Raw genomic sequence first — 24,660 nt, forward strand, 5'->3', positions numbered from 1 at the left:
TGTTTTTGTTGAATTACCTGGTCTAGTATTTTGTCTCCCTGCACCCCAAGCCCACACCTGTTCTGTGTGTTCCCCTGATTGTCTTGTCACGTTTGTCATTGGTTCCCACTGCTGTTCAGTTTTTGTATTTAAGCCCGTTTGTTTCCGTTGTTCCCCGCTGGTTCCTTATCTTATGTGTATGTGCGATCTCGTGTGTTAGCTACCCTGTCAGTGTCCTTCCATGGATAATAAAGACTAATCTTAACTGAAAACCTCGAGCCTCAGGAGTTATTCCCTGCATTTTGGTCCAACAAGAAACCAAACTATGACAGCTTCATAGTGTACCGTGGCTTGAATTCAGTGTTTGGGGTTCATCTGAAAAAATATGTAGACCCCAAAAGAACAGTCCTGCTTCATCAATCCAGTATGTTCTGGCATTTCTCTTTAGGTTGGTCAATGTATTATTTTGCAAATTGTAACATGTTTAAGGCATGGGATTTCTTTTTGTTTTTTTTTTCCCCAACACCAGGACCTTTCGGGGACTTCTTGCAAGCTTGGCTTCACATTGCCGTCTTATTGTTACAGTACTAGCAGGTAGCTGCAGGCCTTCTTTGATCACACAGAAGCTGATCATTAGTTGAATCTTTGCCATGTCTGTTTGCTTGCTCATCTTCCTGTTCTTTGGTTTGCATTTTAAATCATCTGTGGTGGGGGGCTTTATTTGAGTCCTGTTTTGTCACAGAATGTACCTCACTGATTGAGCTCCTCACTTTTGATATTTTGAACACAGTTTTAACTTAATGATTTAATTACACAGAATCAGAAGCATGCATGTCATGACTGTTGGGCCTCCTGTTTTTCTATTACTCTTATACACCTACTAGTAAATAATTTGCCAGGCAGAAATATATTTCCCTACCAAAAACAGTGATTGGTTAGTGATAATGGACTATAACAGAGTGTAAATTTATAACCGTTTTTAGGTTTGGATGGAAACACAGCAACAGAAAACACATATGTATCCATTGCTTAGGCTTAAGATAAATGGGTTTTGCAGAAATAATCCCAATTAAGGATTTTTAGATGTTTTTGTTTTTTGACGTCCATAATAATCTGTTTCCTCCTCTGAGCACAAAACTAAACATTACACATATGAAGAACAACCTTTGCTATATATAGTCATAAAGCAATCCTGCACTGTAATATACTGAGAATTTGTGCAGGATAACCTTCAAATCACCCTCCTCACTGGTTTTGCCCATGTTTCTCTCATATTTCCCCAACTGTGAATAACTTCATACATTTGAATTGTATTTCTTGTATTTTCTGTATTTTCTGTGACAGAACTACAGGATGATGTCACTGGTAAAGATGTTTTGCATGTACTGTGCATCTCTATCTGTTCAATCATGGGAGTGAGTGTATGAGTGATCTCAACTACTTACATAATTGATGACTTTGAGCTGGAGAGAAGCGGCATCAAGGTCATAGAGCTCACCTAAAAGAGGACAAGGAAACAAAGAGAGAGAGAGAAAGTGACAAGAGTGAAAAAAGAAGAAAAACAGAGAGGAGCAAGGTCTGAGTGAAGTCAGGGAAGAGTGGGAATGCAGATCATGAATGCAAAAGGACAGAGAGAAATCCAGAGAGAGGTGCACTCAGACTGCTAGGTCGGTGGAAGGGTGAAAGGAGCCGGTTATCAGGGGGGCTAATAATGATGAGACAAGGAATGGAGAGCTGCCTGGACTGCAGAGGAAGAAAGTGGGAGAGGGCTGGACACAGAAGTGAAGCAAAGCCAGAGGAAACTGGGTATAAAAAAGGCAACCCATATTTATAAAAAATTACCAGAGATTAAACAATGTTAATGGATATGTGTGCAAAAACAGCAGGACGTAGTCCACCTCAACTATGCATGATATTATAAAGAATGATTTGGAAAAGCATTCTGTTCTCAGACTCTGCAACTAAATTCATGGAGCCTCCATGCCGCAAGGTCTAACTCTAGTAACACTCTTAGTCTGTGACTCTGCAGTGTTTCTGTAAAATATATGGTATCTGTAGTACAAACAGTGAAAGACAGTAATTTATGTGCATTGATGTGTGTGTGAGTGTGGATGCTGTGAGCATACCACAGAGCTGCAGAATGTTGCGGTCCAGCTCGCAGTAGTCCTGCTCTGAGACGTTGAGGTGCAGCAGAGCATTGTGGGACTGCAGAGGAGACGGGCTCAGAGGAGGCCTCTGATAGGATGCCTGCACAGCCTGGATGCGAACACATGCCACCGAGGCCTGCGGTGCCGAAACAAACAGAAACAAAGACAAGCAGCAAAGTCAGCTAAAAGAGACACTGAACCGTGAATTCTCCTATGTTTAATCGTACCTCTCTCCCGGAAGACTAAGCTACTGCTGCCATTACCTCTATGTACTCTGTTTTTATTTTTCAAAAAGAAACTTCTGGACCAGTACGTTAATTATTTTCCTGTAGTAGTCAGCTGACCTCATTCTTTGAACACATACTGTTGCTGAACCCAGACCTGACCAACTGCAGCAATTGTGCGTGTGGAAATGCTCTCACTTTCACTATTAAACATAGCCCGGAGTTCTACTGTTGTTTTTCTTCGATTTGATTTCACCAAACGTTTAAGTGATCGCCGATCACGATCATTCAGGATTTGTTTCCGGCCCCATTTCTTCCTTGAAGACAATGGGTCCCCACAATCCTTCTAGTTTTTAATAATGTGTAGGACAGTTCTTAACCCAATGTTGATAGTTTCTGCAATCTCCTTAGATGTTTTCTCTGCTTGATGCCTGCCAATGATTTGACCCTTCTGAAACAGACTGACATATTTTCCACGACCACGAGATGTGTCCTTCAACATGGTTTTTTAAGAAATGAGAAGCAAGTCATTGCACCAGTTGGGGTTAAATAACTTGTTGCCAGGCTCGTATCTATTTGCTCAGATAAATCCAGGTGGCGACTTTTTTTTTGGCCAGGCACTGTTCTTTTTTTTTTTTTTTTATATTTCTATGCGGATGAGAATCAAACATTGTAAAAAAAAACTAAATAAGAATATTTTTATTACAATTTAATTACAGATTAATTACAATTGTTTGAGAAAAAAAATCTAAATAAAGAAATTGGTTGCAAAGCACCAGTAGCAGGTGCTAAATACATCAACACCCAACCATAAAAAAATTCTGAGCATTGAAAATATTTTCACCATAACAATTGTAGTCCGTTTTTTAAAATTTGACATGTTCTACTTTTTCATTAGATACTACATTTTTTAGCACAAAATTGGATTAAAAAATGGCAAAACAAACTTCTTGAAATCTTAAAAATAATTTTTGATAGTCTAACCTAAAACGAAACAATAAAAAAGACAATTTAATAGAGGATGCAAACAGAAAATCACAGAACTCTGGTAATATTAAAGTTTTTTTTATGTAAAAAATTATACTAAGTTAATCATTTCAGATGTTTTTCCAGGCTTTAATTTGATACATATATTCTGTGTTATTCAACTAAAAAACACAGAAACACTTGTAAAAAATGTAAAAAATAAAAAGCTGCAATAACCTGGTCCCGCCCCTAAACTAACTTTGTTAAACCATCAGTCTTCTTAGGTTGAAACCTGCCATCACCTGTACCAGTGGGGGTGGGGAGCTGCTGACCTCGACTGGGGACATTATCGGGCAGTGAAAGGAGTACTTGGAGGATCTCCTCAATCCTGCCATCACGCATTCCGTGGTGGAAACAGAGGCTGGGGACTCGTGGTTGGACTCTTTCATCACCCAGGCTGAAGTCACCGAGGTGGTTAAAAAGCTCCACGGTGGCAGGGCTTCGGGGGTGGACGGGATATCTGCCCTGAGTACCTCAACTCTCTAGATGTTGTGGGGCTGTCATGGTTGACAACTTCTTCAACATTGCGTGGTGGTCGGGGACAGTGCCTCTGGACTGTCGGACTGGGGTGGTGGTCCCCCTTCATAAGAAAGGTGACCGGAGAGTGTGTTCCAACTATAGGGGGATCACACTCCTCAGCCTCATTGGTAAGGCCTATGCCAGGGTGTTGGAGAGGAAAGTCCGACTTATAGTCTAACCTCGGCTTCAGGAGGAGCAGTGTGGTTTTCGTCTCCAGGTCCACAAAACATTTTGACCTGGAGAAGGCATTAGACTGTGTCCCTCATGATGCCCTGTGGGGCGGTGCTCCAGGAGTACGGAGTCAGGGGCCCTTTATTAGCGGCCATTCGGTCTCTGTACAAGCGGAGCAGGAGTTTGATCTGCATTGCACTAGGTCAGACCTGTTCCCAGTGCATGTTGGACTCAGGCAGGGTTGCCCTTTGTCATCGGTCCTGTTCATAACATTTATGGACAGGATTTCTAGGTGCAGCCAAGGGCCGGAGGGGGTCTGGTTCGGGGACCAGTGGATTTCGTCTCTTCTTATTACAGATGATATGGTCCTGCTGGCCCCCTCTAGCCAAGACCTACAGCATGCATTGGGGCGGTTTGCAGCCGAGTGTGAAGCGGCTGGGATGAAGATCAGCTCCTCCAACTCAGAGGTCATGGTTCTCGACCAGAAAAGGGTGGCTTGTCCTCTTCAGGTTGGAGGGGAGTTCCTGCCTCAGGTGGAGGAGTTCAAATATCTTGGGGTCTTGTTCATGAGTGAGGGGAGAATGGAGCGGGAGATCGACAGACGGATCGCTGCAGCTGCCGCGGTAATGAGGACGCTGTGCCGGGCCGTTGTGGTGAAGAGAGAGCTGAGCCGAAAAGCGAAGCTCTCGATTTACCGGTCGGTTTACGTTCCTACCCTCACCTATGGCCATGAACTCTCTCGGGAGGTGTTCCAGGCACGTCTCACCGAGAGGAGGCCCAGGGTGCTGGAGGGACTATGTCTCTCGGTTGGCCTGGGAACGCTTTGGGCTCCCCCTGGAGGAGCTGGAGGAGGTATCTGGGGAGAGGGACGTCTGGGTGTCTCTACTGAGTCTGCTGCCCCCGTGACCCGGTCCCAGATGAAGCGGAAGACGATGAGTACGAGTATGACGAGTACCTTCAGGTGTCTGCTAGAAAGTTGAAGACGGATTTTATTTTTTTGTACCAAGCAAACAAAACGTTTATCAACAGAAAAGCTCCACCTAAAGAAAATAAATTTTTATGATCGCATTTTTCTATTTTACTAAAGTTTATTTTGTAAAATACCAGTTTAAAGTGAACAGGGCCTTTAGAGGGTAAAATGATTACTCAGTTCTTCAAAAGGAATATAGGTAGAAACATAATGATAATTTTAAGACCTGGCAATCTTTATTCTTTAACTGTGCTGCACTGTTCTTCTGCAAAACCCACTATAATCAAACCTTATGGGGAAAACGCCTCCAGCAACATACTGCAGCTCATGCTGCCAAGTTATTTATTTTTTCATGTTCAATCATGAAGCACAGAGAAAAGTGGAGCTTACATGTTTTCCCAGCACATCCAGATATAGTTCTTCTTGATCTGATAGAGGGCCACATCCCACCTGCAACACACACAGATATATATATACAACCAGCGAGAATTGAGCAGTACAATATCATGGTGCAAGCTGTTATGTCTCTGTACAATTCATTGTAAAAAAGAAGGCTGAATCTGCTGCAAGTGCTTTTTTTTCTTACCAGTAAGACGGCTAGGACCTTGTTGTGATCCTGATCCAGGATAGGAATCACAAGAGCTGTAAGACAATAAGATATAAATAAAACAAAGTATAAATTAACCGTATAATATTTATTTGCATGACTGTCTAGATGTTAATTATATTTGTTATTTTTATGTGTTTTATACTAAAGAAAAACAAAGGAAAAAGGAAAGGGAAAAAGCATGAAAAATATACATCTGATGTCCTTGAGTAAGATTGTTTTTTCCTTTCGAGCAGGAACAATGAGATGACACTTCTTGCTCCAGACAATAAAACAAGCAAGCGCAAAAGCTCTCTTTCCTGCATAATTATTATATGCTCATTGGTATGTATTTATTCTCACAGCACAAAGCTGCTTTGCATATGTAATTTTTTGTTCACACATTCCTCAGGTTGTTCTCTGAATTCTTTGCCGGGTCTGTTCAAACTCATCTCACAGTTTTTCCCTCATCATAACCTTTTATTGCTTTTCTTTTAAAATGCACTAGTGGCCTTTATTTTGTAAGTTGACTGACAGGAAATGGGGTGGCGAGAGAGGGGAAGACATGCAGCAAAGGTCAGCGGGCCAGGACTCGAACCCGTGATGGCTGCGTCGAGGACTAGAGCCTCCATAGATGGGTCGTGTGCTTTACTCCTGCGCCATCGCCGCACCGATTGCTTTTTTTAGGGTCCTTTGTAAAGTGTTCTTCTTCTCTTTGCACTTCTCCAAGTGCGGTTATCATCTCTTGTTAACTACTTGTCTCTACATCTCCTCTTTTTTGTTGTTTTTATATTTCCATGCTCTCTGCTTGCCTCACATTACCCCACATGTTCTCACAGAAGGACACAAAATCACATAGTTTTTTTCCTGCCTGGACTCTACATAAAACATTCAGCCACACCTCTCCTGTGTGCCGGTAATGGTGCCGCTAGGAAGATTCTATATTTCTCCGGCAGTTCAGATGGAGGGAGGCCAGCGCACTCACATTGCTTCTGCTGCTCCACAACATTCCTACAACAGACACAGAATCAGAAGTCAGGTCCAAGCAATATGATAACGTGCATTAAATTAGCCTAGATTAATTTTGGTTTGCCAGACACTGCAAGACAAGGTCACTCTAGAAGGTATTCATTTCAAATGGAAAAACAATGACCAACATTAAAAAAAACATGTTTTGTTACTTCACACTAACCAAAACACTGGTGAATAGACCTATTATCCAATGTGAAAGGATATTTTCATGTGGAGGTCAGGGCTGATGCCCACAAAGGAGTGCAATACATTTAGAATATGAAACCAAGATTCTTAATTCTCAGACATGCAGATGAACAAAAAAAACTCATTCAGCATGAATATGTAAAAGATAAGAGATCTAAATAGCTTCACTCAAGCACACACAGGTAAATTCAGCATCTTTGTGCTGCACATAATAATCAGCTAAGCCCTCTGGCGGAAACACACACACACACACACACACACACACACACACACACACACACACACACACACACACACACCATCAGTCACTCCGTTACATGCTCACAGTCTGAAATCCCCCCCAAACCACTGCAGCAAAATCTCTGCATGGTGCATTGATTTCAAAGTGTCCATTTATTTCAGCTCACTGAGGAACAGTGCACTCCAATCAGAAAATATTATATTGTGGCAAATACATTTGACCTTTGTGTAATGCATTTGTTCAAAGCAGCTCTCCAAACCAGCCCTGGAGCCGATACAAACTGGCCAAAAAACAACCAGCAGCACTAGTACTAAGAAAAATACAGTTACTTCGTATAGGACTGCAAGTGCATTCAGGTTGGGTGTCTTCTATGCGTTTGGGGATTTAATCTCACCACTCTGGTGCATCCTTAGGTGTACATGTGTGTAGCTGACTGCACAGACTGATTTGGTCACCATATTTATAAAAAAGAAACAAAACCTGCATGCTTTAACATGCATTAAAGAGCAAGACTGCAAAGAGACGCGAAAGACGCTGATTTAAAGAAGCATCAACCTACCTCCTAAGATACGTTTTCTTTAGGTCACTATGATGGGTTGAAATGAACATTTTTTGTTTTTCTGTCTTCTATAAAGACTCCTTTTCATGACAGTCATTGTGAGTAAGAGGAACGCAGCTAAAAATAACAAATGACCATTTCCTGTGCATTGCTTTGTGACTTTGTGTCTGTGAAAAGTGCTTTATAAATAAACTTTATTTACTTACAGTAGGAAATGGTACTCAGTGAATTCGAATTTCATTGAAAAGGTAATTAATTTTAGTTACTCAATTGAAAAAGGTAAAACTTATATAGATGCATTACACACAGAGTACAAGTATTATTTTCTATTAATTTGAAATGAAAACCTCAGAAAATTAGAACATAAACAAGATGCCACAAGACTGGGACACCTGTCTTTGGGCAGTTTCGCCCATTCCTCTTTGCAGAAGCTCTCAAGTTTCATCAGGTTGGATTGGTGGGGGGGATTGGTGCACTGCTATTTTCAGATCTGTCCAGAGATGTCCTGAGGTTCATCCTTTGATATCCTGGCTGTATGCTTGGAGTCATCCCAGTCTTGATGTGAAGAGCGCTATGAAACAGGTTTTCATCCAGGGACATTGCTGCATTCATCTTTCGCTCTATCCTGGCTAGTTTCCCCGTTCCCGCAGCTGAAAAACATCCCCATAGCATGATGCTGCCACCACCATTTCTCATAGTCTGGATGCAATGGGCCACATAATAAGCTATGCCTGGTTTCCTCCAAACAAAACACCTGGCTTTCTTCCCAAAGAGTTCAATCTTCGTCTCATAAGACCAGAAAATTTTATTTATTATTGTCTGAGCGACCTTCTGATGACTTTTGGCAAACTGCCATGTGCCTTTCACTATGGGGTAGCTTCTTTCTTGCCACTCTACCTTACAGGCCTTATTGGTGGAATGCAGCAAAGATGGTTGTCCTTCTGGAAGGTTCTCCTCTGTTTTTCAGAGCAACACTGGAGATCTAACAGTGAGACCATTGGGTTCTTGGTTGCCTCAGTGACTAATGCTCTTCTCCCCGCTGCCCAGGCTAGCTCTAAGAAGAGTCCTGATTGTTCCCAGATTCTTCCTGGTGAAGGCCACTCTGTGCTCATTAGGACCTTTAAAGCCGTAGAAACCTTTCGGTACCCTTCCTCAGATTTGTGCCTTGAGAGAATCGTGCCTCAGAGGTTGCTTTGTGTTCTGACATACACTGTCAACTGTGGGACTTTATATAGAAAGGTGTGCACCTATTTTTAGATCCTGCTCAATCAAGTGAATTTACCACAGGTGGACTCCAATAAAGCTGTAAAGCTGTAGAAAAATCTAAAGGATGATCAGTGGGAACAGGGCTTGAACTCAGATTTGAGCTTCATGGCAAAGTCTGGGAATCCTTATGTACAAATCATTTCTTACATTTCTACTTCTAATACATTTGTAAAAAATTATAATTAAAAAAACTCCTTGTTGTCAATATGGGCTGATATATGTAGAGGTTTTAGGTAAAAATGAAGTTTAATCTTTTCTGGGATAAGGCAGAAACATAAATCGTTTAAAGGAAAGTGCTCTGATTTGTGCTCGAAAATAAAAATATTCAGGTAATATTTCAAATTTATTTCTTTAAAAATGTGGTTATGTCTATTTGGAACTATTCATAACTTCATCCACCCTGACAAAAACCCTCGGTTCCATGACAAAAACAAACCCCACAGCTGCCGGCACCATATTTCACTGTGTATAATATTTTCCTTGTGTATTAAAAAAACGCAAAAGGACTGCTGTCTTTCAACACTACTTCTTAGTCAAATACATTAAATGCATTAAAATAAATTTAAATTATCGATCACTTGCAGTTTTTGCATCACAAAATGCTGGTATTTTACCAGGGGTGTGTAGACATTTGAGAAGTACTTTATATATTTCCATCCTTTGCTTTTTTTGGCTGTGGTACTTTAATTTACTTGTACGTGACAAACATAAAAAAAAAGAAAGCAAAAAGCAATCTGTGAAGTTCTCTCAGCTGAAAACCTATTTGTGCATTAGGTGTGTTAGTGATTGTCTGTGTGTGTGTGTGTTAAAGTCTATTTTATTAGAAAGCGGTTTCGAATCAGGCTCAAGCCAGATGGCCTTCCACCTATCAGATGGGTTCCCTCAGTGTATGTGTGTGAGTAAATGGGGGTGTGTATGCCAAGGTCTTGATAACAGGCTTATATAAGCAGGTTATTTGGAGAGAGAAAGTAAAAAGGGCCCTGTAACCTTTTGAATATCTGCAATCTAGCTATCCATGCAGCAATAGTAGAGGTGTGTTAGTGAGGATGTGCATGTGTGAAACTGCAAACTTGAGACCTGAACTTCTTTCTTTACACGTTTGCATGTGATCCCGTGTCAATGTGCCAGTAAGGTGTTAGAAACGGGCTTCTTGCTTGACAAACAGATTCATCAGTAATGTAGTGCTGGTTTTTGCCAGAACTCTGGGCAGCAGTCACAGCAGCATATGGGCAAAGCTTCAGAGAGAGCACTTAGGAGAGGAGAGGATTGCCGTGTCTCACTAAGGGACAGAGCGGCACAGCTATCTGGGCGATTAGGTCTTTAACACTTCCACGGGGAGAGGGATTGAAGGTGAAAGGGTGGCGGTGGAGAGACAAAACCACATGCGGCTCAGAGCTTTGAAAGAGAAAAACATGGCAAGCTGTGGGTCGGGCAGCAAGGTAGGAAGCTCGAATGGGCTAGTAGATCACAAAGGAGGATTGGGGTTGTCGGAGAGACAAAGATATGTTCAACAAGATGAACAAATAATGGGAGATGGAGTGAGGAGAAAAAGCAAGAGGTGGTAACAATGAAACATCAGAGGCAGAGAATTTCTTTGTGCTTCCAGATGATGGGATCTTTTTTTGAGACACCTCCATCCATGTGCTGATGATCTGATTTCAGTCTGAGCACTCCATGTTCATTCAAGTGGCACCTGCTTTTCAGGTAGACAAAACAGCCGTCGCCGTTTCCAGCCCCCTCCCTGTGTTTTGTTGCTTCTCTCAGTATCATCACCCTCGATGGCAGCGCAGCAGCAAATCAGCACACAGCAGTGATTTTAGTGGGACAAAAACATCTGCAGCTCATCGTATAGAGACACAAACGGTACACACCTGATCTTTCCCTCCTGTGGTACTTCATGGGGCGGGTTGTCAGACAGCAGCCTGGAGTCTCCCTCCAGCACGTAGATGCACACACACTCCTGGAATATAAAATCAAACACAGAGACACATGTGCACCCTCGCTTGAAACATTAATCAGATTGTAATTGATATAATGAGCGACGAGTCTCATGCGTTTGCAGAAGGGTTTTGGCCTATATGCTCCCTGCAGCGATGCCGAGACCGACACAACAGGCTCCATCATTCTGAATACTAACAGGAAGCTTTTTCTCTCCAGGTATTGAATTGAGGAAAATTTCAATTGTGTTCACTTGCAAATGTAAATTACGTAAGTGTGTGTTTGTGTGAGAGCGTGAGCAAATACCGTGCTAGGGAGCAGCTCCTGAACGCTGTCTCGCAGGGCCACTCGGAGCGAGCGTACATCAACAACTGCTGCCAGCCGCAGCAAGGCATCCTGGAGAGGGAGACAAACAGATTCCCTCATGTGTGTTTTGCTGTTTGTTTATGATGTCAAAAAAGAAGCAGAGGCCTTGGCTGCCATTTTGTACATTTTTTGTAAGTACAAGATTTACACAGCCACAAATATTTATCCGTAACGGCTTTGCAAGGCTGCAAAGACCTTCTAAGTAATTTTTCTAAATGCATCCTGCTCTGCAGCTGGCAACACAAGTGTGGCACTCAGGACATAAAGTGAACTCAGACAGCAGAATTAGTTTTGCTCTTCACCGTACTCTGTACTTTGTTTCGTTTTGGATCTGTGAAAACAAGGCACTTGAAAATTCATTTGCAGAGTTTGGTAGGTAGCTGACTCACGGAGTTAAAGTGCATGGGAAGTAATAGGCGGCACTCACAGAAGCACTTACCTGGCACTGGAGTGTATGAGAATATGGTGATCCTAATTACAATGACTGTAATTAGGATTTGACTGATTAAACAGCTTCCAACACCAAAAACTACTACCTTTACACATCCTAAGGCTATACTCTATGTGCTTAAAGAGAAAATCTGACGATGGGAGCTAGGAGAAATCAAGGCCTTGAGATAACCAGTACAAAGAGCAGAAAACCGATTTCAAGCTATATTAATAAAACTCAATGAACTGGAGACTTTGTAGATAAACATTATACAGGCAAACCATTATGACAACTGAAGTTGGGGGAGCAGCAACTGAACATTTTGTTTTCAAAGTTAGTCTTGGGCAAAAATGGGCAAGCATAAAGATTTGAGTGAGTCTTATAACAATGAAACCGAGATGTCTTTAAAATAGGGCTATCCAAATCCTTGGGAGTCTTACCAACCTGAAACCTTTAAGATGCATCTCTGCTCCAACACTGCTGAATAAAATCAATGGCGTGTTGGAGCGTATTCAGGTGTGTTGGAGCAGTGATGCGTCTTAAAGTCTACTTAAACGCCCCACTTTCATGATTTAATATCACTGTAGTGTGAACTTTTTAAGTTTTCCATAAATTTCACTCGAAAGCCAAATAACTCTAACTAATAGTGTTTAAATATACACTACCGGTCAAAAGTTTTAGAACGGCAATCTCATTTAATGGTTTTCTTTATGTTCATAAATATTAACATTGAATGTAGATTCTGCATGAAGGCATCAAAACAGTGAATGAACACATATGCTATTATGTAGCAAACAGAATATTGTAAAATAACTATATTTCATTTCAGGTGACCACCTCATGATCTCATGGAGAGAATGCTAAGAGAGCAAAGCCGTCATCAATGCAACGGGTGGCTACTTTAAAGAATCTAAACTATAAAAATGTTTAGAGTTATTTCTCTCTTTTAGTTTACTACATAATTCCATGTATGTTCATTCACAGGTTTGTTGTCTCTGGTGAGAATTTACAATTTAAACATTCATGAAAATAAAGAGACCCATTAAGTGAGAAAGGTGTTCTAAAAATGTTGACCGGTAGTGTGTGAGTGTATGTATGTATATATATTTATCTATATATATACATCTAGGACAGGCATGACACAGGATGACACTGATTGAAGAACTGCCACTGATGCTCTGTGTGAAATTTCATCTCGTCAGCAAATGCAAAAAATATTTTCACTTTTTTTCCCATGTTTTTGTATCCACAGTTTGAATTTGTAACACAAATAACTGCCTATTGACATCTGAAACCTGCCAAAATGCTCTTTGCAGTTTCTGACACAAACAAGAACCTCTGGAGCTGCTGCTATGCTAATTTGCTGGCTTTGCTTGCCAGCTCTGCGCATAAAAGCCAGACTGTTTATACCTGTTCTGAGCGAGCAGACTTGAGATGTATGAAGAATAAAGAAATGAGAGCATAAAAGAGTAGTTGAGGCCTTGGCTTTTTTCCTGACTCTGCACATTCATCTGTTGGCCAGAGGGAGAGACTTCCAGAGTCAATTTCAATGTCGAAAACGTTCAAAAGGATGGGTTATCCAAAGGCTTTTTAACCATCTAATGAAAATGTCAATTAAATCATACTGTTGGCACAAAACCACAAACTGAGAATAGTTTGCTTTTCCTTGAAGCACTGTTCTTGTTCCTGCAAAAAACACACAAACTACATAATACACCAACATTCATCTTTATTGACACCCCTGATAGAGATGTGTAAGAAGCATTAAGACCCTCTGTCCATCGAGACGAAATTAAAATAGGTCATCATCTAGCATTGATGAGGACCCCACCAATGCTGATTTTAGTGGCATGTTCTCTTGTTTTTCCCATTTAATGAGTGCCTAATCTTCCAGGAAAACAGAAAGTCATGGATCATTGATTGGAATGTAATAGACACTAATGAATGAAAAAAGTTAAGTATACATGAAAAAAGCTTCAGTTACATTTTTTAATGCGAAATGTTAGAGGATTTGAGGTACCATTAAATCAGCACTTTAGTTTTTTAATATCAAATGAATAAATGTACTGGATTTCTAAGTTTTCAGTACAATATACAACTGCAATAAAAGTTAAATCCATTCCAATGATTTTTACATTTCTTAACCAGCTGTGTCATTAAATGACTCGATGCAATCTGCTTAGATAGGAAACGTTTTAACTAATTTGAACAATAAACTGAATCCAACTGCACTGTTTGATAGTTTGGATTAATTGGAATGTATGTACCCAACTTGAAATCTGTATGATTTAGACTGAATTGACTTTGTAAAGTGCCTTGAGACAACATGTGGTTATATGGTGCTATATAAATAAAACTGAATTGAACAGAATTGAAACTGAATAAATGTGGAGGCAAGAAATAAAAACAATATTTGGTACATGCAGAACTATGCAAGCATCTCAATTATATATACAATAGAAGAGACAAGGAGCCCAGCCTTGCTGATGTACCTCCCTTATGACATCTTTAAATTGATAGCATGAGTATTTTTATACCCTGTGTGGTCTACTTAAATCCCAACCTGTTAGTGTTATCACAAAGTATTATTGTTTCACGTTACCACTGTCTGAAGAAACATCTCAGTGGGAACTGAAAATCTGATCAAAGCACAGGAAAAAAGCAACAAAGGGAAAAATGAAGACTTAACATCCTGCAGCATTAAAAACTGTGTTTTGAATCTAAATTGAAAACTCTTCATCTTTCTTGACTGTGAATAGCTTAAAAGGTTCCAATGCCTGCTAGTAGGTTTCATGCTCTTTCCGAGGGTGTCCATCTGTCAACTCTGTTTTTTTTGTAACTTCCCCCTCTTTTTTAAAGCTTTTCTCTGCTGGTTTTTCCTCCATCTGTGTTCAGTTTTGTTTTCTGTGAAATGAGGGTAGAATGTGGAAGGGAAGGGGTTGGGTGTTGGAGAAGGGGAAATTGTGGGGTTTCTTAGACAGAAGTGTCAAACGTGAAGGAAGAGTGATGAAAAAGGCAGACAAACTGGAGAATGTTGTCATGGCTGCGCACTCGATGTTGGTCATTGCATGTGATCAGATATGATTACATGCAATTAGCTATGATCACTCAATCAGCCTGCCAGAGCTCCTTGTTATGAAGTTGGGTCTATGCCAGTCCATGTGCGAGCATCCGTTCGCGTACGTCTGACAGCATGAAGGTATGTTCATGTGTGTGTTGCATTTTAAGTTCAGGATATCAGGATGCTCGCACAAATTCCTCTAGATAATGTTGGACTGTTGCTAGACTTTACTAGCAGGACGCATAAGTCCTCTGCGCTCTGCAGTTAAATCCTCACAGGGAACAGAGGATGTGACTTGCTATCTTTTGTGCGTCAGTATTTGTGGATGTATGTTACTGGCAATAAGATGTGTGCCTCTGTAAATGTCAGACTCCGTCCTATGACCTTTTCTAATAATTTCTTGCCATGTAACTCAAACCCTCTGTTACATTAATTTACCTGCCTCTCCATCCATCATACTGCACATCCTCTCTCACCCACACATATTCAAGCAGCACACATGACCTTTTATTTCTTTATTTCTATCCCCTGTCTAAGTACCTTAAAAGGAAAATATTTGGATTATTTTTTAAATCCACTGGAAAAAATCATAACAAAAGAGATAACAATAAAATACTCTTGTTTACAATATCTTTTTACACGTTGTTTTTCACATTACAACCACAACCCTTGATGTATTATATGTGATACACCAACAAAAAGGAATAAACAATTGTTAAATGGAATGAAATGGATTAATGTTTTTTAATGTTTTTTAAATAAAACCTGAGGCATTTTATGTGCCTTTGTATTCAGACCCTCTGAGTTAAAACTGTGTCCATTCTCCTTTGCAAAATAGGTAAGAAACTATCAGATTGGATGGAGAGCACATGAAAACATCGATTTTCTTGTCTTAACCCAGATTCTGAATTGGATTTAGGTCTGTCATTCTAAAACATGAATATGAATTGATCAAAACCATTTGTGGAACATTGCCCTGCTGGAAGTTGAACCTCCACTCTAGTTTCATGAGTTCTTCAGCCTCTGACAGGTTTCCTTCCAAACTTGGGTTGTAGTTACTTCAATTAATCTTCCCATCAAGTCTGAAAATCTTTCCAGTGGTCCCTGCAGAAGAAAAGGATCATCACAGCATGATGCTACCACCACTGTGAAGATGGTGTGTTCAGGGTAATGTGCTGTGAGGGTTTTCTATTATACATAATGGATTACATGTTGGCTAAAAAGTTACGTTTTGGTCCTATTTAACCAGATCACCTTCTTCCACACATTTGCTGTATTTCCGACATTGTTCTGGCAAACTTCAAATTGGACTTCTATCTTTTTTTCTCACTTCTTTTCCATAAAATCCAGATTTTTTTGTGGAGTAGACAACTAATTATTGTACTTTTGACAGACATCTCTGCAACTCCTCCAGAGTTACCATGGGCCCATTGGCTGGCTCTCCGAGTTATGCTGAGTTGTGCCATACTCCATAAGATGTTCAAAGCTTGTAATATTGTTTTAAAACCTTGGTCTGCTTTAAACTTCACCCCAGCTTTCTCCTTGACCTATCTGCTGCGTTCCATGTTTTGCATAATGTAAATTTACTGTTGCCTAACAAACCTCTGAGGCTGTCATAGAATGACGGGATTTATACTGAGATGAATTTAAACACAGGTGGACTCTATTAACCGATTAAACCTAACTGGTTGTACTGGGTTTTATTAAGTGGTATCAGAGAAAAGGGGCTGAATACAAATACAAGCCACACCTTTTTAATATTTATTTGTAAAAAATATTAATATCTACAATCACTTTCCTTCCACTTCACAGTTATGCATGGGCCCTGTAAAATACTAACATACTAATTGTTACTATTAATGGAGACCATTAATCTAAGAGAGATTAACCATTCATAATGTCAGTTCACAAGCTTTGGTTTGTTTTGTTTGAGAAATACTTCTATAGATACACTGTTGATCCTACATCTAAATGTCCTGTCACCATTAATTTATTGAAGCACTTTGGCAGATTGTACTGTCCTCCAGACTCTGCTTATAAAACAACCTGAATGTTAGATTTCAGCAAATGTCACTGAGTCACACTGTGAATTGTCCTTTTTTTTTACTCATTTCCATCCTCCGTTTGTTCACATCTCTCTAATTTTCCAAAAGTAAAAGTCAACCTCGACCTCTTCATTGTTATGTTGATCCAAAGGTTTCCCCGTCCTGTTCTGGCTGCTTTCATCAGGGCGAAGCTTTGCAGCTATCTTTACCTGCTGCTTTCCTAATGACTTGCAGCTCTCTGACATTTTGAAGGGTACCTGTGATTAGCATGGCCAAACACAAATTGTTCTCATCCTTTTCCCTGTCATTCTGCATGCACGCATTTCCACGTTTCAAATACTCAAACCTCAACCAGTTCACCTCGCCTAAAACTGAAATCTGACACCAGGTTGCTCCAAACAAGCTTTGAAAGAAATGTTAAAACATTCCAGTTAAAATTACTAACTGAATACAGAGAAACAGGTGTTTTCTATTCTCCATTTCATTTTCTTGCAAGTTTTCTCAAAGGTGGCCTTAAAGATATGCAGCTTCTAAAGTCTGAATGCCTTCTCTGCAACAGTTACATTGACTTTGCTCTTTAGGGAACCACTAAAGCCACAAGCGTCATACTGAAGTTGTGCAGCAGCTGGTGCGAAAAGCCGAGAAAGTAGCGGTTAGAGCCTAAAGGTAAACTTGTAAATGAGAAATTAGATTACAGAGACGCAGGGCTTGACTGGTTCACGGGGCCAACCTGCTAATAAATGTAAGGAAGGAAAACAGGGGGCAAATATACCCCCAACCTTCACTCCATCGCCTCTCTAAACTACAGCAGCCATAAATCTGAGTAAATGGAAAGTGTGCCAGACGTTTGCAGCAAAAACTCCAGGAGGACATCTCACTGAAAAGTTTAATTAAGTCCATGCAGACAAGGCTGCAGCCAGCAGGATAAAGCCAAATCAGGCCAGTGTAATGACAAGATAATTTCCTCCTGCGCAGATCTAGGCCTGATTATTTTGTACATTCTTCCCGAGGTTTATTCAAGTATACTGTCCTGGATTTAAGAGTTGATGCTTATTGTAACATTCTATAAGATTTGTTTGATTTTCACGGACAACTTTCAAGAAACATCCTAAATTGCACTCATTTTATGAGCTGTGGTATTTCCAACAAAATTATTTCCACCATCTGTAGTTATGATTGCACAAACAGTGCACAGTTATATGTCTTGGAGTCTTTATCTGTTCCTTGAAGGAGTCAGCAAATTCATACAGAAACAGCAGAAGTGTGCAAGAGATTAAACCCTCAGGGGCCAACCTGCGCAATATTGCATGTGTATAATTGGAAATGCAAGAAAATACTGATAGAAATATATTTATTAAACAAAAAAATAAATAAAAAATAAAAATACTGGACTGGTGTAGTGAGACAGAAGCAACCTTTTTTTTTTTAAATTAGCAGGCAATAGTAAATGGCTCATTCCTAACAGATTTTTCGATTTATTTTCAATGAAGAGAAAATAAAATACATTTTGCAGACAGGGTTTCAGAGTAAATCTAATTTTCCACATATTAAATCTACAATACACTTCAAATATGAGTAAATTGAGCAATTTTACCACCTACTGGAGAAAGAAATCCCAAGCTTGCAGCTGTATCTCATTTCTAGATTGTACGATATAATTATATTTATATCAGTTTCACCCTTACATAAATTGAACTTTAGTGGATTTACAGAGTCTAGATATCACAACACAGACAGCACATTGAGAACTGTCAAACAACCAAGGAGAATCATAATAAAGTGTACTGGTACAGAAGGGTTGAGAGTGTCTGAATCATCCACAAAGATGAAAGTCTTAGGTCCATGTTTTTTAAAGGTTGAAATTCATTATATTGAATAAAGTTATGCCCTCAGAAAATAATTTTTGCATACTGGTCCAAGTGATTAGATTTCAAGGTCAAACACAGAAAAAACAGCTTCAGGGCAAGGTCGATTGATCTCGGTTTCACTAAAACACTGTGTTTAATAAACATGCAAACTGTGAATTTTATAAGACAATGAAGGTCATCCATGTTAGTAAAAGGGGAATCAGCTGGTACAAAATAATGACTTTCAGAGATTTACTTCAAAGTTTTTTTTTCTGGTAATATGGCAATTAGTAAAGCCAAATGATTAAGTCCAAGACTGTGCAGTATAGCCTCCATAAAACTGTGCATAAGTATTTTGCCCACCTTCATTTCTTTTATTTTGCTCTGAAAGGGCCAGGCTTCACTGTCATACATAGCGATAACTAACTGCTTACCAGTCACTTCATTGGAGACTTGCTGTGCCGCTCCATACACTGCCACCTACTGGTAATATGTCCTTCTGTTTTTAACCCTGGACACCACTGTCCAATGCCTTGACAAGATGTACGTTACAAATGTGTCTCAGAATGTGAGAACATATTTTTGTGGGTGGGTAAGGCACACACCAAGTGCCCTTCTGGGACTGATACTTTTCCGAATCTTGACAAAACCTTTTTTAAACCTTAAATAAAGGAGAAGTTTCAAACTAAAATCATTATTTAAGTGATCCAGTTTTTGTACATTCCTATATAAGCTTAAGATTTCAACATGTCTCTATACTATCACCTTGTATATGTATTGTGTATTTTATATTTCATAACTATTTTCTATCCACTGACCCATGTCCCAGTTCAGTTATTAAACCAAGCTGAGCTACAAGGAAAGTAATTGCTTTTTAATGAACATGCAACACCTTTGATGTTAATTTCATACAGAACCGAATCTTATTTAGCTGAACACAAAATATCCCTGCAAGTTATACCCTCTAACTTCATATATGCTGGACAGATTTATTTTTTTCCCTTAAACATGGTTATAGTTGTGATGACTGATAAGTCCCCGAATGACTGAGTCAAAGTCAAAGAGATAATGAGTATAATTCAGTTAGCAGAATAAATCAAAAACTTCTGGATCAAAGATTTCATTGACACTGACACCATATGTGGATCATTAAGAGCTTGATAACAATCGTGAACGTACTGAAGGTACACAGGCCTTTGAGAATCAGATTAGATCAGACAGTTATCTTAACACTAATATTCTGAGTTGGTCACATTAGATATTAACCAGTCAGAGGTAAAGAACCGTCAGAGAGGATTAGTTTAGGAGTAAATTAAAGCCTTTTGGGTAACTCAAATATTTCTTATCTGCTGCATTGTTCACAGAGCCATCCAACACCACAAACCAATCTGCATTTCAATAGGCTCGACCTTGATGTAGCACCAAGGGGATGGTGGGTAATGGCATTCCACTTGCAGATGATTAAAGGCGTCCCAACCGTCTGCCTATAGAGATTTATTTAAAATCAGCTATTTACTTGTTGTGATTAGCCCCTCCGTGCCTTACAGCAAATCATTAGTATGATTAGTTCATGTACTGCATGTTTATCAGTTGATGTTTAAGTCGATAGGAGGCAAACTATTGGACTCTTTACATTTAGTGAATTATTGATGCAGAATGATTTTTCCCCAGTTGTCAATCGATAAAGAGACAGAGAACTGAAAACAGACAACCGTAAAGACTAAAGAGCTTGTCTAATTCTGACAGAAATAGAAAGAGGTATACATTCACTTACCTGCACAGTCAGGTTGTGCTGTTGTATTGGGTCCTGGTTGTTATTCCAACAGAGCTGGGTCTCCAGTAGCATCACTAACATACTGGAGACACATGCACTGTAGAATACAGCCAAGCCATTAAAGTAAGCGTCCTCTGATGAGCACACATATACAATAATCTGCTCAGTCGTAAAGGTATATCTTTATTGACTTGCCTCAAATGCTTTTTAATTTAAACTTTTTAAGGTCTTATGAAACACCTTCCAGGTCAGCTTTAGCATAGTGCACAGAAAATCGGAAATCAAAAACAAATCAAGTTTTGAAACAACAGGTAGATTCAGTGCAATAATCAGATGCTTTTTTTAACTACACACATCTGGCAGTCATGAGTAACTTGGAGGATCAGGTTACACTGCTCTGATATTATCTACAGAGACACTTTTATTACTCAACAGTTTATCTACAGTACCTATAGATGGCACAGCAATAAAATGGATAAAAAGCATTGGTCTTAATCTTCAGCGCTGCAACAATCAGTTTGAAACCTATGGTGTGTAAATGTATTGTGCAGCTGTAATTATCTGAATCATTATTCTGTTATAGGCAGGATTTATCATAAACAAGACAGAGTCCACTGGCGTTAGCAAGTAAGCCTACTATGTGTGAAAAACTAAACTAGGCATGTCTTATACTTAGCTGTAGATTAAATGAAGACTAAATTAAAACCTTGCATGATGCTGCCAGGCTCCTAAATCTTGGCACAAAATTCTTCTCTTAATCTACCAACCATTCTGTCACAATGTTGCTGTGGCGACAATATATTGAATTTCATTGCTTCCATTTTCTTTAAACTCCGAATATGCTGAGTCAATGTTGTGAGTTTTTACAAATGGTGGATCTATGTCTTGTAACGGACTCGCTTGAGTGACGCAACCAGTGGCTCCACCCCCTACCCAATCAGTGACCAACAATCTTCTGACGTTGCATTTTCAGTTGGTGTCATGATTTGAAGGTCTTTGAGTTTTGTCTTGGGTCTTGCTTCTGATCATCATTTATGTTTTCCAGGTGGCGCTTTAATTCCCATACTTATTCTTGGATTTTGTTGATGGTGTATGTGAGTTTCTGTTTTGTCTGTAGGACATTTGCTTAGGTTAGACTGTGTCCATGTATTTTTGTTTAGTTCCAGTCATGTTTTGATTTCACTCTCAGCCATAGTATTCAGCTTCATTATGTCCACCTGCATCATGCCATTCAGTCTCCCTGTCTCACCAGTGTGTGGCACTATATAAACTATAAATTGCACTTTATTCTGTTCTGTTTGCTTGCTGCTGGTTTAATCTGTTTGTCATGCCAAGTCTGACCAAGACTGTTTGTTTTTGTCAAGCCAAGCCTGTTCATGTTCTCAGTTGTCGACGTGCCAAGCGTTTGTTCATGCCTGCATCTGCTACATCCAGCCTGCTATGAGTTTTCTTTTTGTTTTGTTATCAAACTTTTTCACCTCACTGTGCTTCTCCTGCCTGCCTACTTGGTACTTGCCTACTTGGTTCACTTGGAACCCCGGCCAAGTAGGTACTAAAATACGGGCTGGTACCAAATAACTGTTGCTGATGGAAAACCCTCATAGCAGAGTAGAGTGCTCATGTGGAGAAAGGCAGTTTAGAGCATTGGTAGGACCCTATACGCATAGCAGTAATGGTGACAGGCCACTGTAGCAACCAATACAGGTACATTTAGATCATAAGTTATGGACAAATTCCTCCAAGCAGCACCCAAAAAGCAGGTATGCTGCCACCATGATAAGGAACCACCACAATATCACCAAGGAAGTTTGCCATGCTCAAAACAGTCAGGGAACTTCTTTGGTCCATTAGCATAAAAGGGAGAACAAGATGTTTTTGATGCACCTCCAGTTTTTAGGTGTGACCTTAGACATGGGTAAAGGGGGTCTTTCTAACAGTTGACTCATGAGATAGAATTAGTTCAGACATGAGAGTATTGGTCTGATACTTGTCTTAACATAATAAAAATATGTGATTTTAATCAAGGCCTCAGGTGTTCTTTGCTATAGTTAGTGATGGATACAAATGATAGAGCAGTGTGACATTTTATTAGAATTATCTTCAAAACAATAATTAAAAAGACTCTTCTTTTAATTAAATAAGGCTAAGAAAGAGTGAAGCAAGCCTGCCTTAGGATGAAGACAGTTTTACAAAGTGTGTTTGAGCATTGTAAAAACAAAATGCCAATGCAAGCAGAAAAAGGAACGAAGGGCTACAGCCTCAAGACATCAATGAAAATGTTGACCTGTGACTTATAAAGAGGACTGTAATCCTGACAATTGTGTGTAAGAAAAATAAAGAGTAAGGTAAAGATGGACAGGGCTCCTTAACCGGTGATTGAATTTATTAAACTGAGACGAGCCAACAGACTGTAATTTATAAATATTTCCTCTGAGCGACTCAAGGGAAGTGAATGATTGGTAGAGTAAGGAACAGGAAGTCAGACCTGAGAGAACAAGCAAACAGGCAGCACCCGACAGACGAAACAAGGTAAGCCAATTCCATGAAGACGGAAAACTGCTCACTGATGAAGTTCAGACGCTGCTCAGAGGAGACGTGAGCAGCGGCATCACAGAGAAGGCTGGGGAGCCCAATCTGTTCCCCGTGTGACACGATACAACACAAATTTACAATGAAACACATTCTTATTTCCTTCTGGGAAGATGTCAAGTCATAATTAAAGCCATGGCAAAGTTTTATATGAGCTCATCTAAGAAAAGTGTCCAACATGACTTACACAGAGCACACCCAGATGCTTTAAAACTTGACAGTGATATTCTAGCGGTTATAAATGTCTGCCAATTCTCCCCCCAGTCAGTCTGAGGAAATTTTAGCTTCTCCAGAGACAACATCAGACAGCTGTTCTCATCAGCATTTCAGTTTAATTAAAGAAGAAAGAGAAGAAGAACAAAAGTTTGAAAGAAAGAGCCGAGGGTTTGTAAGTTGACACATCAATGATGATGAACTTGATAGAATGCTTCATTTATAGTCAAAGAAAATAACTCAAAATAAAGAGTTGCTGTAAAAAAAGAAGGATCTTAAGGTTCCTTCCTAAAGGTTGGGAAATATGTTGAATGTACTTGACTTATATTAACCATATACCTATGGTTTAGTCATCTGTTTCTAATTCAATGGGAATGCAGTTTCTCTTACTGTCCCGACAACACTGTTAGGCCATTGTCCATTTTGACCTGAAACTAACGGCTACTGCAACATTCAGTCTGCAAGCTCACGGGCGGGTTTACTTTTCCTCCACACTGGCAATTCCCAGAAGATCTTGATAAAGCTGGAAATCTGAAGATCAAAAGATTCATATCTCGGTCGAAGTCGCTATCCAGGCGACTGTGAAAAGCCACAGATGGCTCCCCAAGGAAACAGATTTCCTCGTTGTTTCATTGGTGCATCATATTTTCTCCGTTTTGTACGAAAGAGAAGAAGGTGACAATTTAGAGTTTTTGCGGACGTGTGACACTTGCCTCTCACAACGTCCTTGAAGGACGCCCACTTGTGTGCACCCTTCTTCTCAGAGGATTTACCACCAGGTAGACTTGTTTTGTTCTCTATATTTGGTCTCTAGTCTGGGCAGGGTGAGACATAGTTAAGGTGATCTAGGATCACCATTAGTTAATCCATGTATTAACTTGTTGCATGCAATCTTTATTGAAGTTTATGCTGAACCGTTTTGGCTGCTGTTTTGAATACTGTTACACTCCGGTGCGAGTGTACCGTGTTTTGATCAACCGAGCGCTGACTCAGTCGGAGTTCAAGTAGACTTTGAAGCAGACTGAGGCTATGAACTGACCCTCGTGTTCATCTCCATTGTTTCAAAGTTTATGGCCTTTGTGTTTTTACACTGGGTTCCCACCTCAGGATTTTCTACAAGCTGTATATATTTTGCTAGAACTTAACTACCTTCATTGATTTAAACCTCAGACTTTACAGTTGAAGTATGAAAGAAAAAGCAGAAAAAGTAAACAGCAAATCCTGCATGTTTATTATGCAAATGTGGGTCCCTATTTATGAAGTTATTACCTCTTGCTTTTGGAATTGCTGCATTTTCTAATTATATTACTCACTCAAACATAAGTGTAACTGAATTGCTGTTTTATCTTTGCACTGTAGATTTAGGCCGGTTTGAAATGCTAAACATTCTGCTCGATGAGAAATTAATAGGAGCACTGTCAGCCTGTTGGATGTGCAGCTGTCTCTGGATGAGTAAATGAATAAGTTCCCTCTGCTGTGTCTCATGTCTCC

General features: G+C 39.8%; 1 protein-coding gene across 3 annotated transcripts in view; it reads right to left on the minus strand.

Moving 5' to 3' along the window:
• Positions 1–24,660, minus strand: part of LOC124883773 (cGMP-dependent 3',5'-cyclic phosphodiesterase) — a 259,776-nt gene that overhangs the window by 37,186 nt on the left and 197,930 nt on the right. For all 3 annotated transcript variants that reach the window (XM_047391094.1, XM_047391095.1, XM_047391096.1), the window contains exons 4-10: positions 11,151–11,240; positions 10,778–10,866; positions 6,524–6,633; positions 5,623–5,678; positions 5,427–5,486; positions 2,106–2,262; positions 1,425–1,477 (exon numbers count right to left, since the gene is read on the minus strand). In XM_047391094.1, coding sequence (XP_047247050.1) covers positions 1,425–1,477; positions 2,106–2,262; positions 5,427–5,486; positions 5,623–5,678; positions 6,524–6,633; positions 10,778–10,866; positions 11,151–11,240 — 615 coding nt within the window. The remainder of the gene's footprint in view (positions 1–1,424; positions 1,478–2,105; positions 2,263–5,426; positions 5,487–5,622; positions 5,679–6,523; positions 6,634–10,777; positions 10,867–11,150; positions 11,241–24,660) is intronic.

Source organism: Girardinichthys multiradiatus, chromosome 18 (genome assembly GCF_021462225.1).
Source record: "Girardinichthys multiradiatus isolate DD_20200921_A chromosome 18, DD_fGirMul_XY1, whole genome shotgun sequence".
NCBI lineage: Eukaryota > Metazoa > Chordata > Actinopteri > Cyprinodontiformes > Goodeidae > Girardinichthys > Girardinichthys multiradiatus.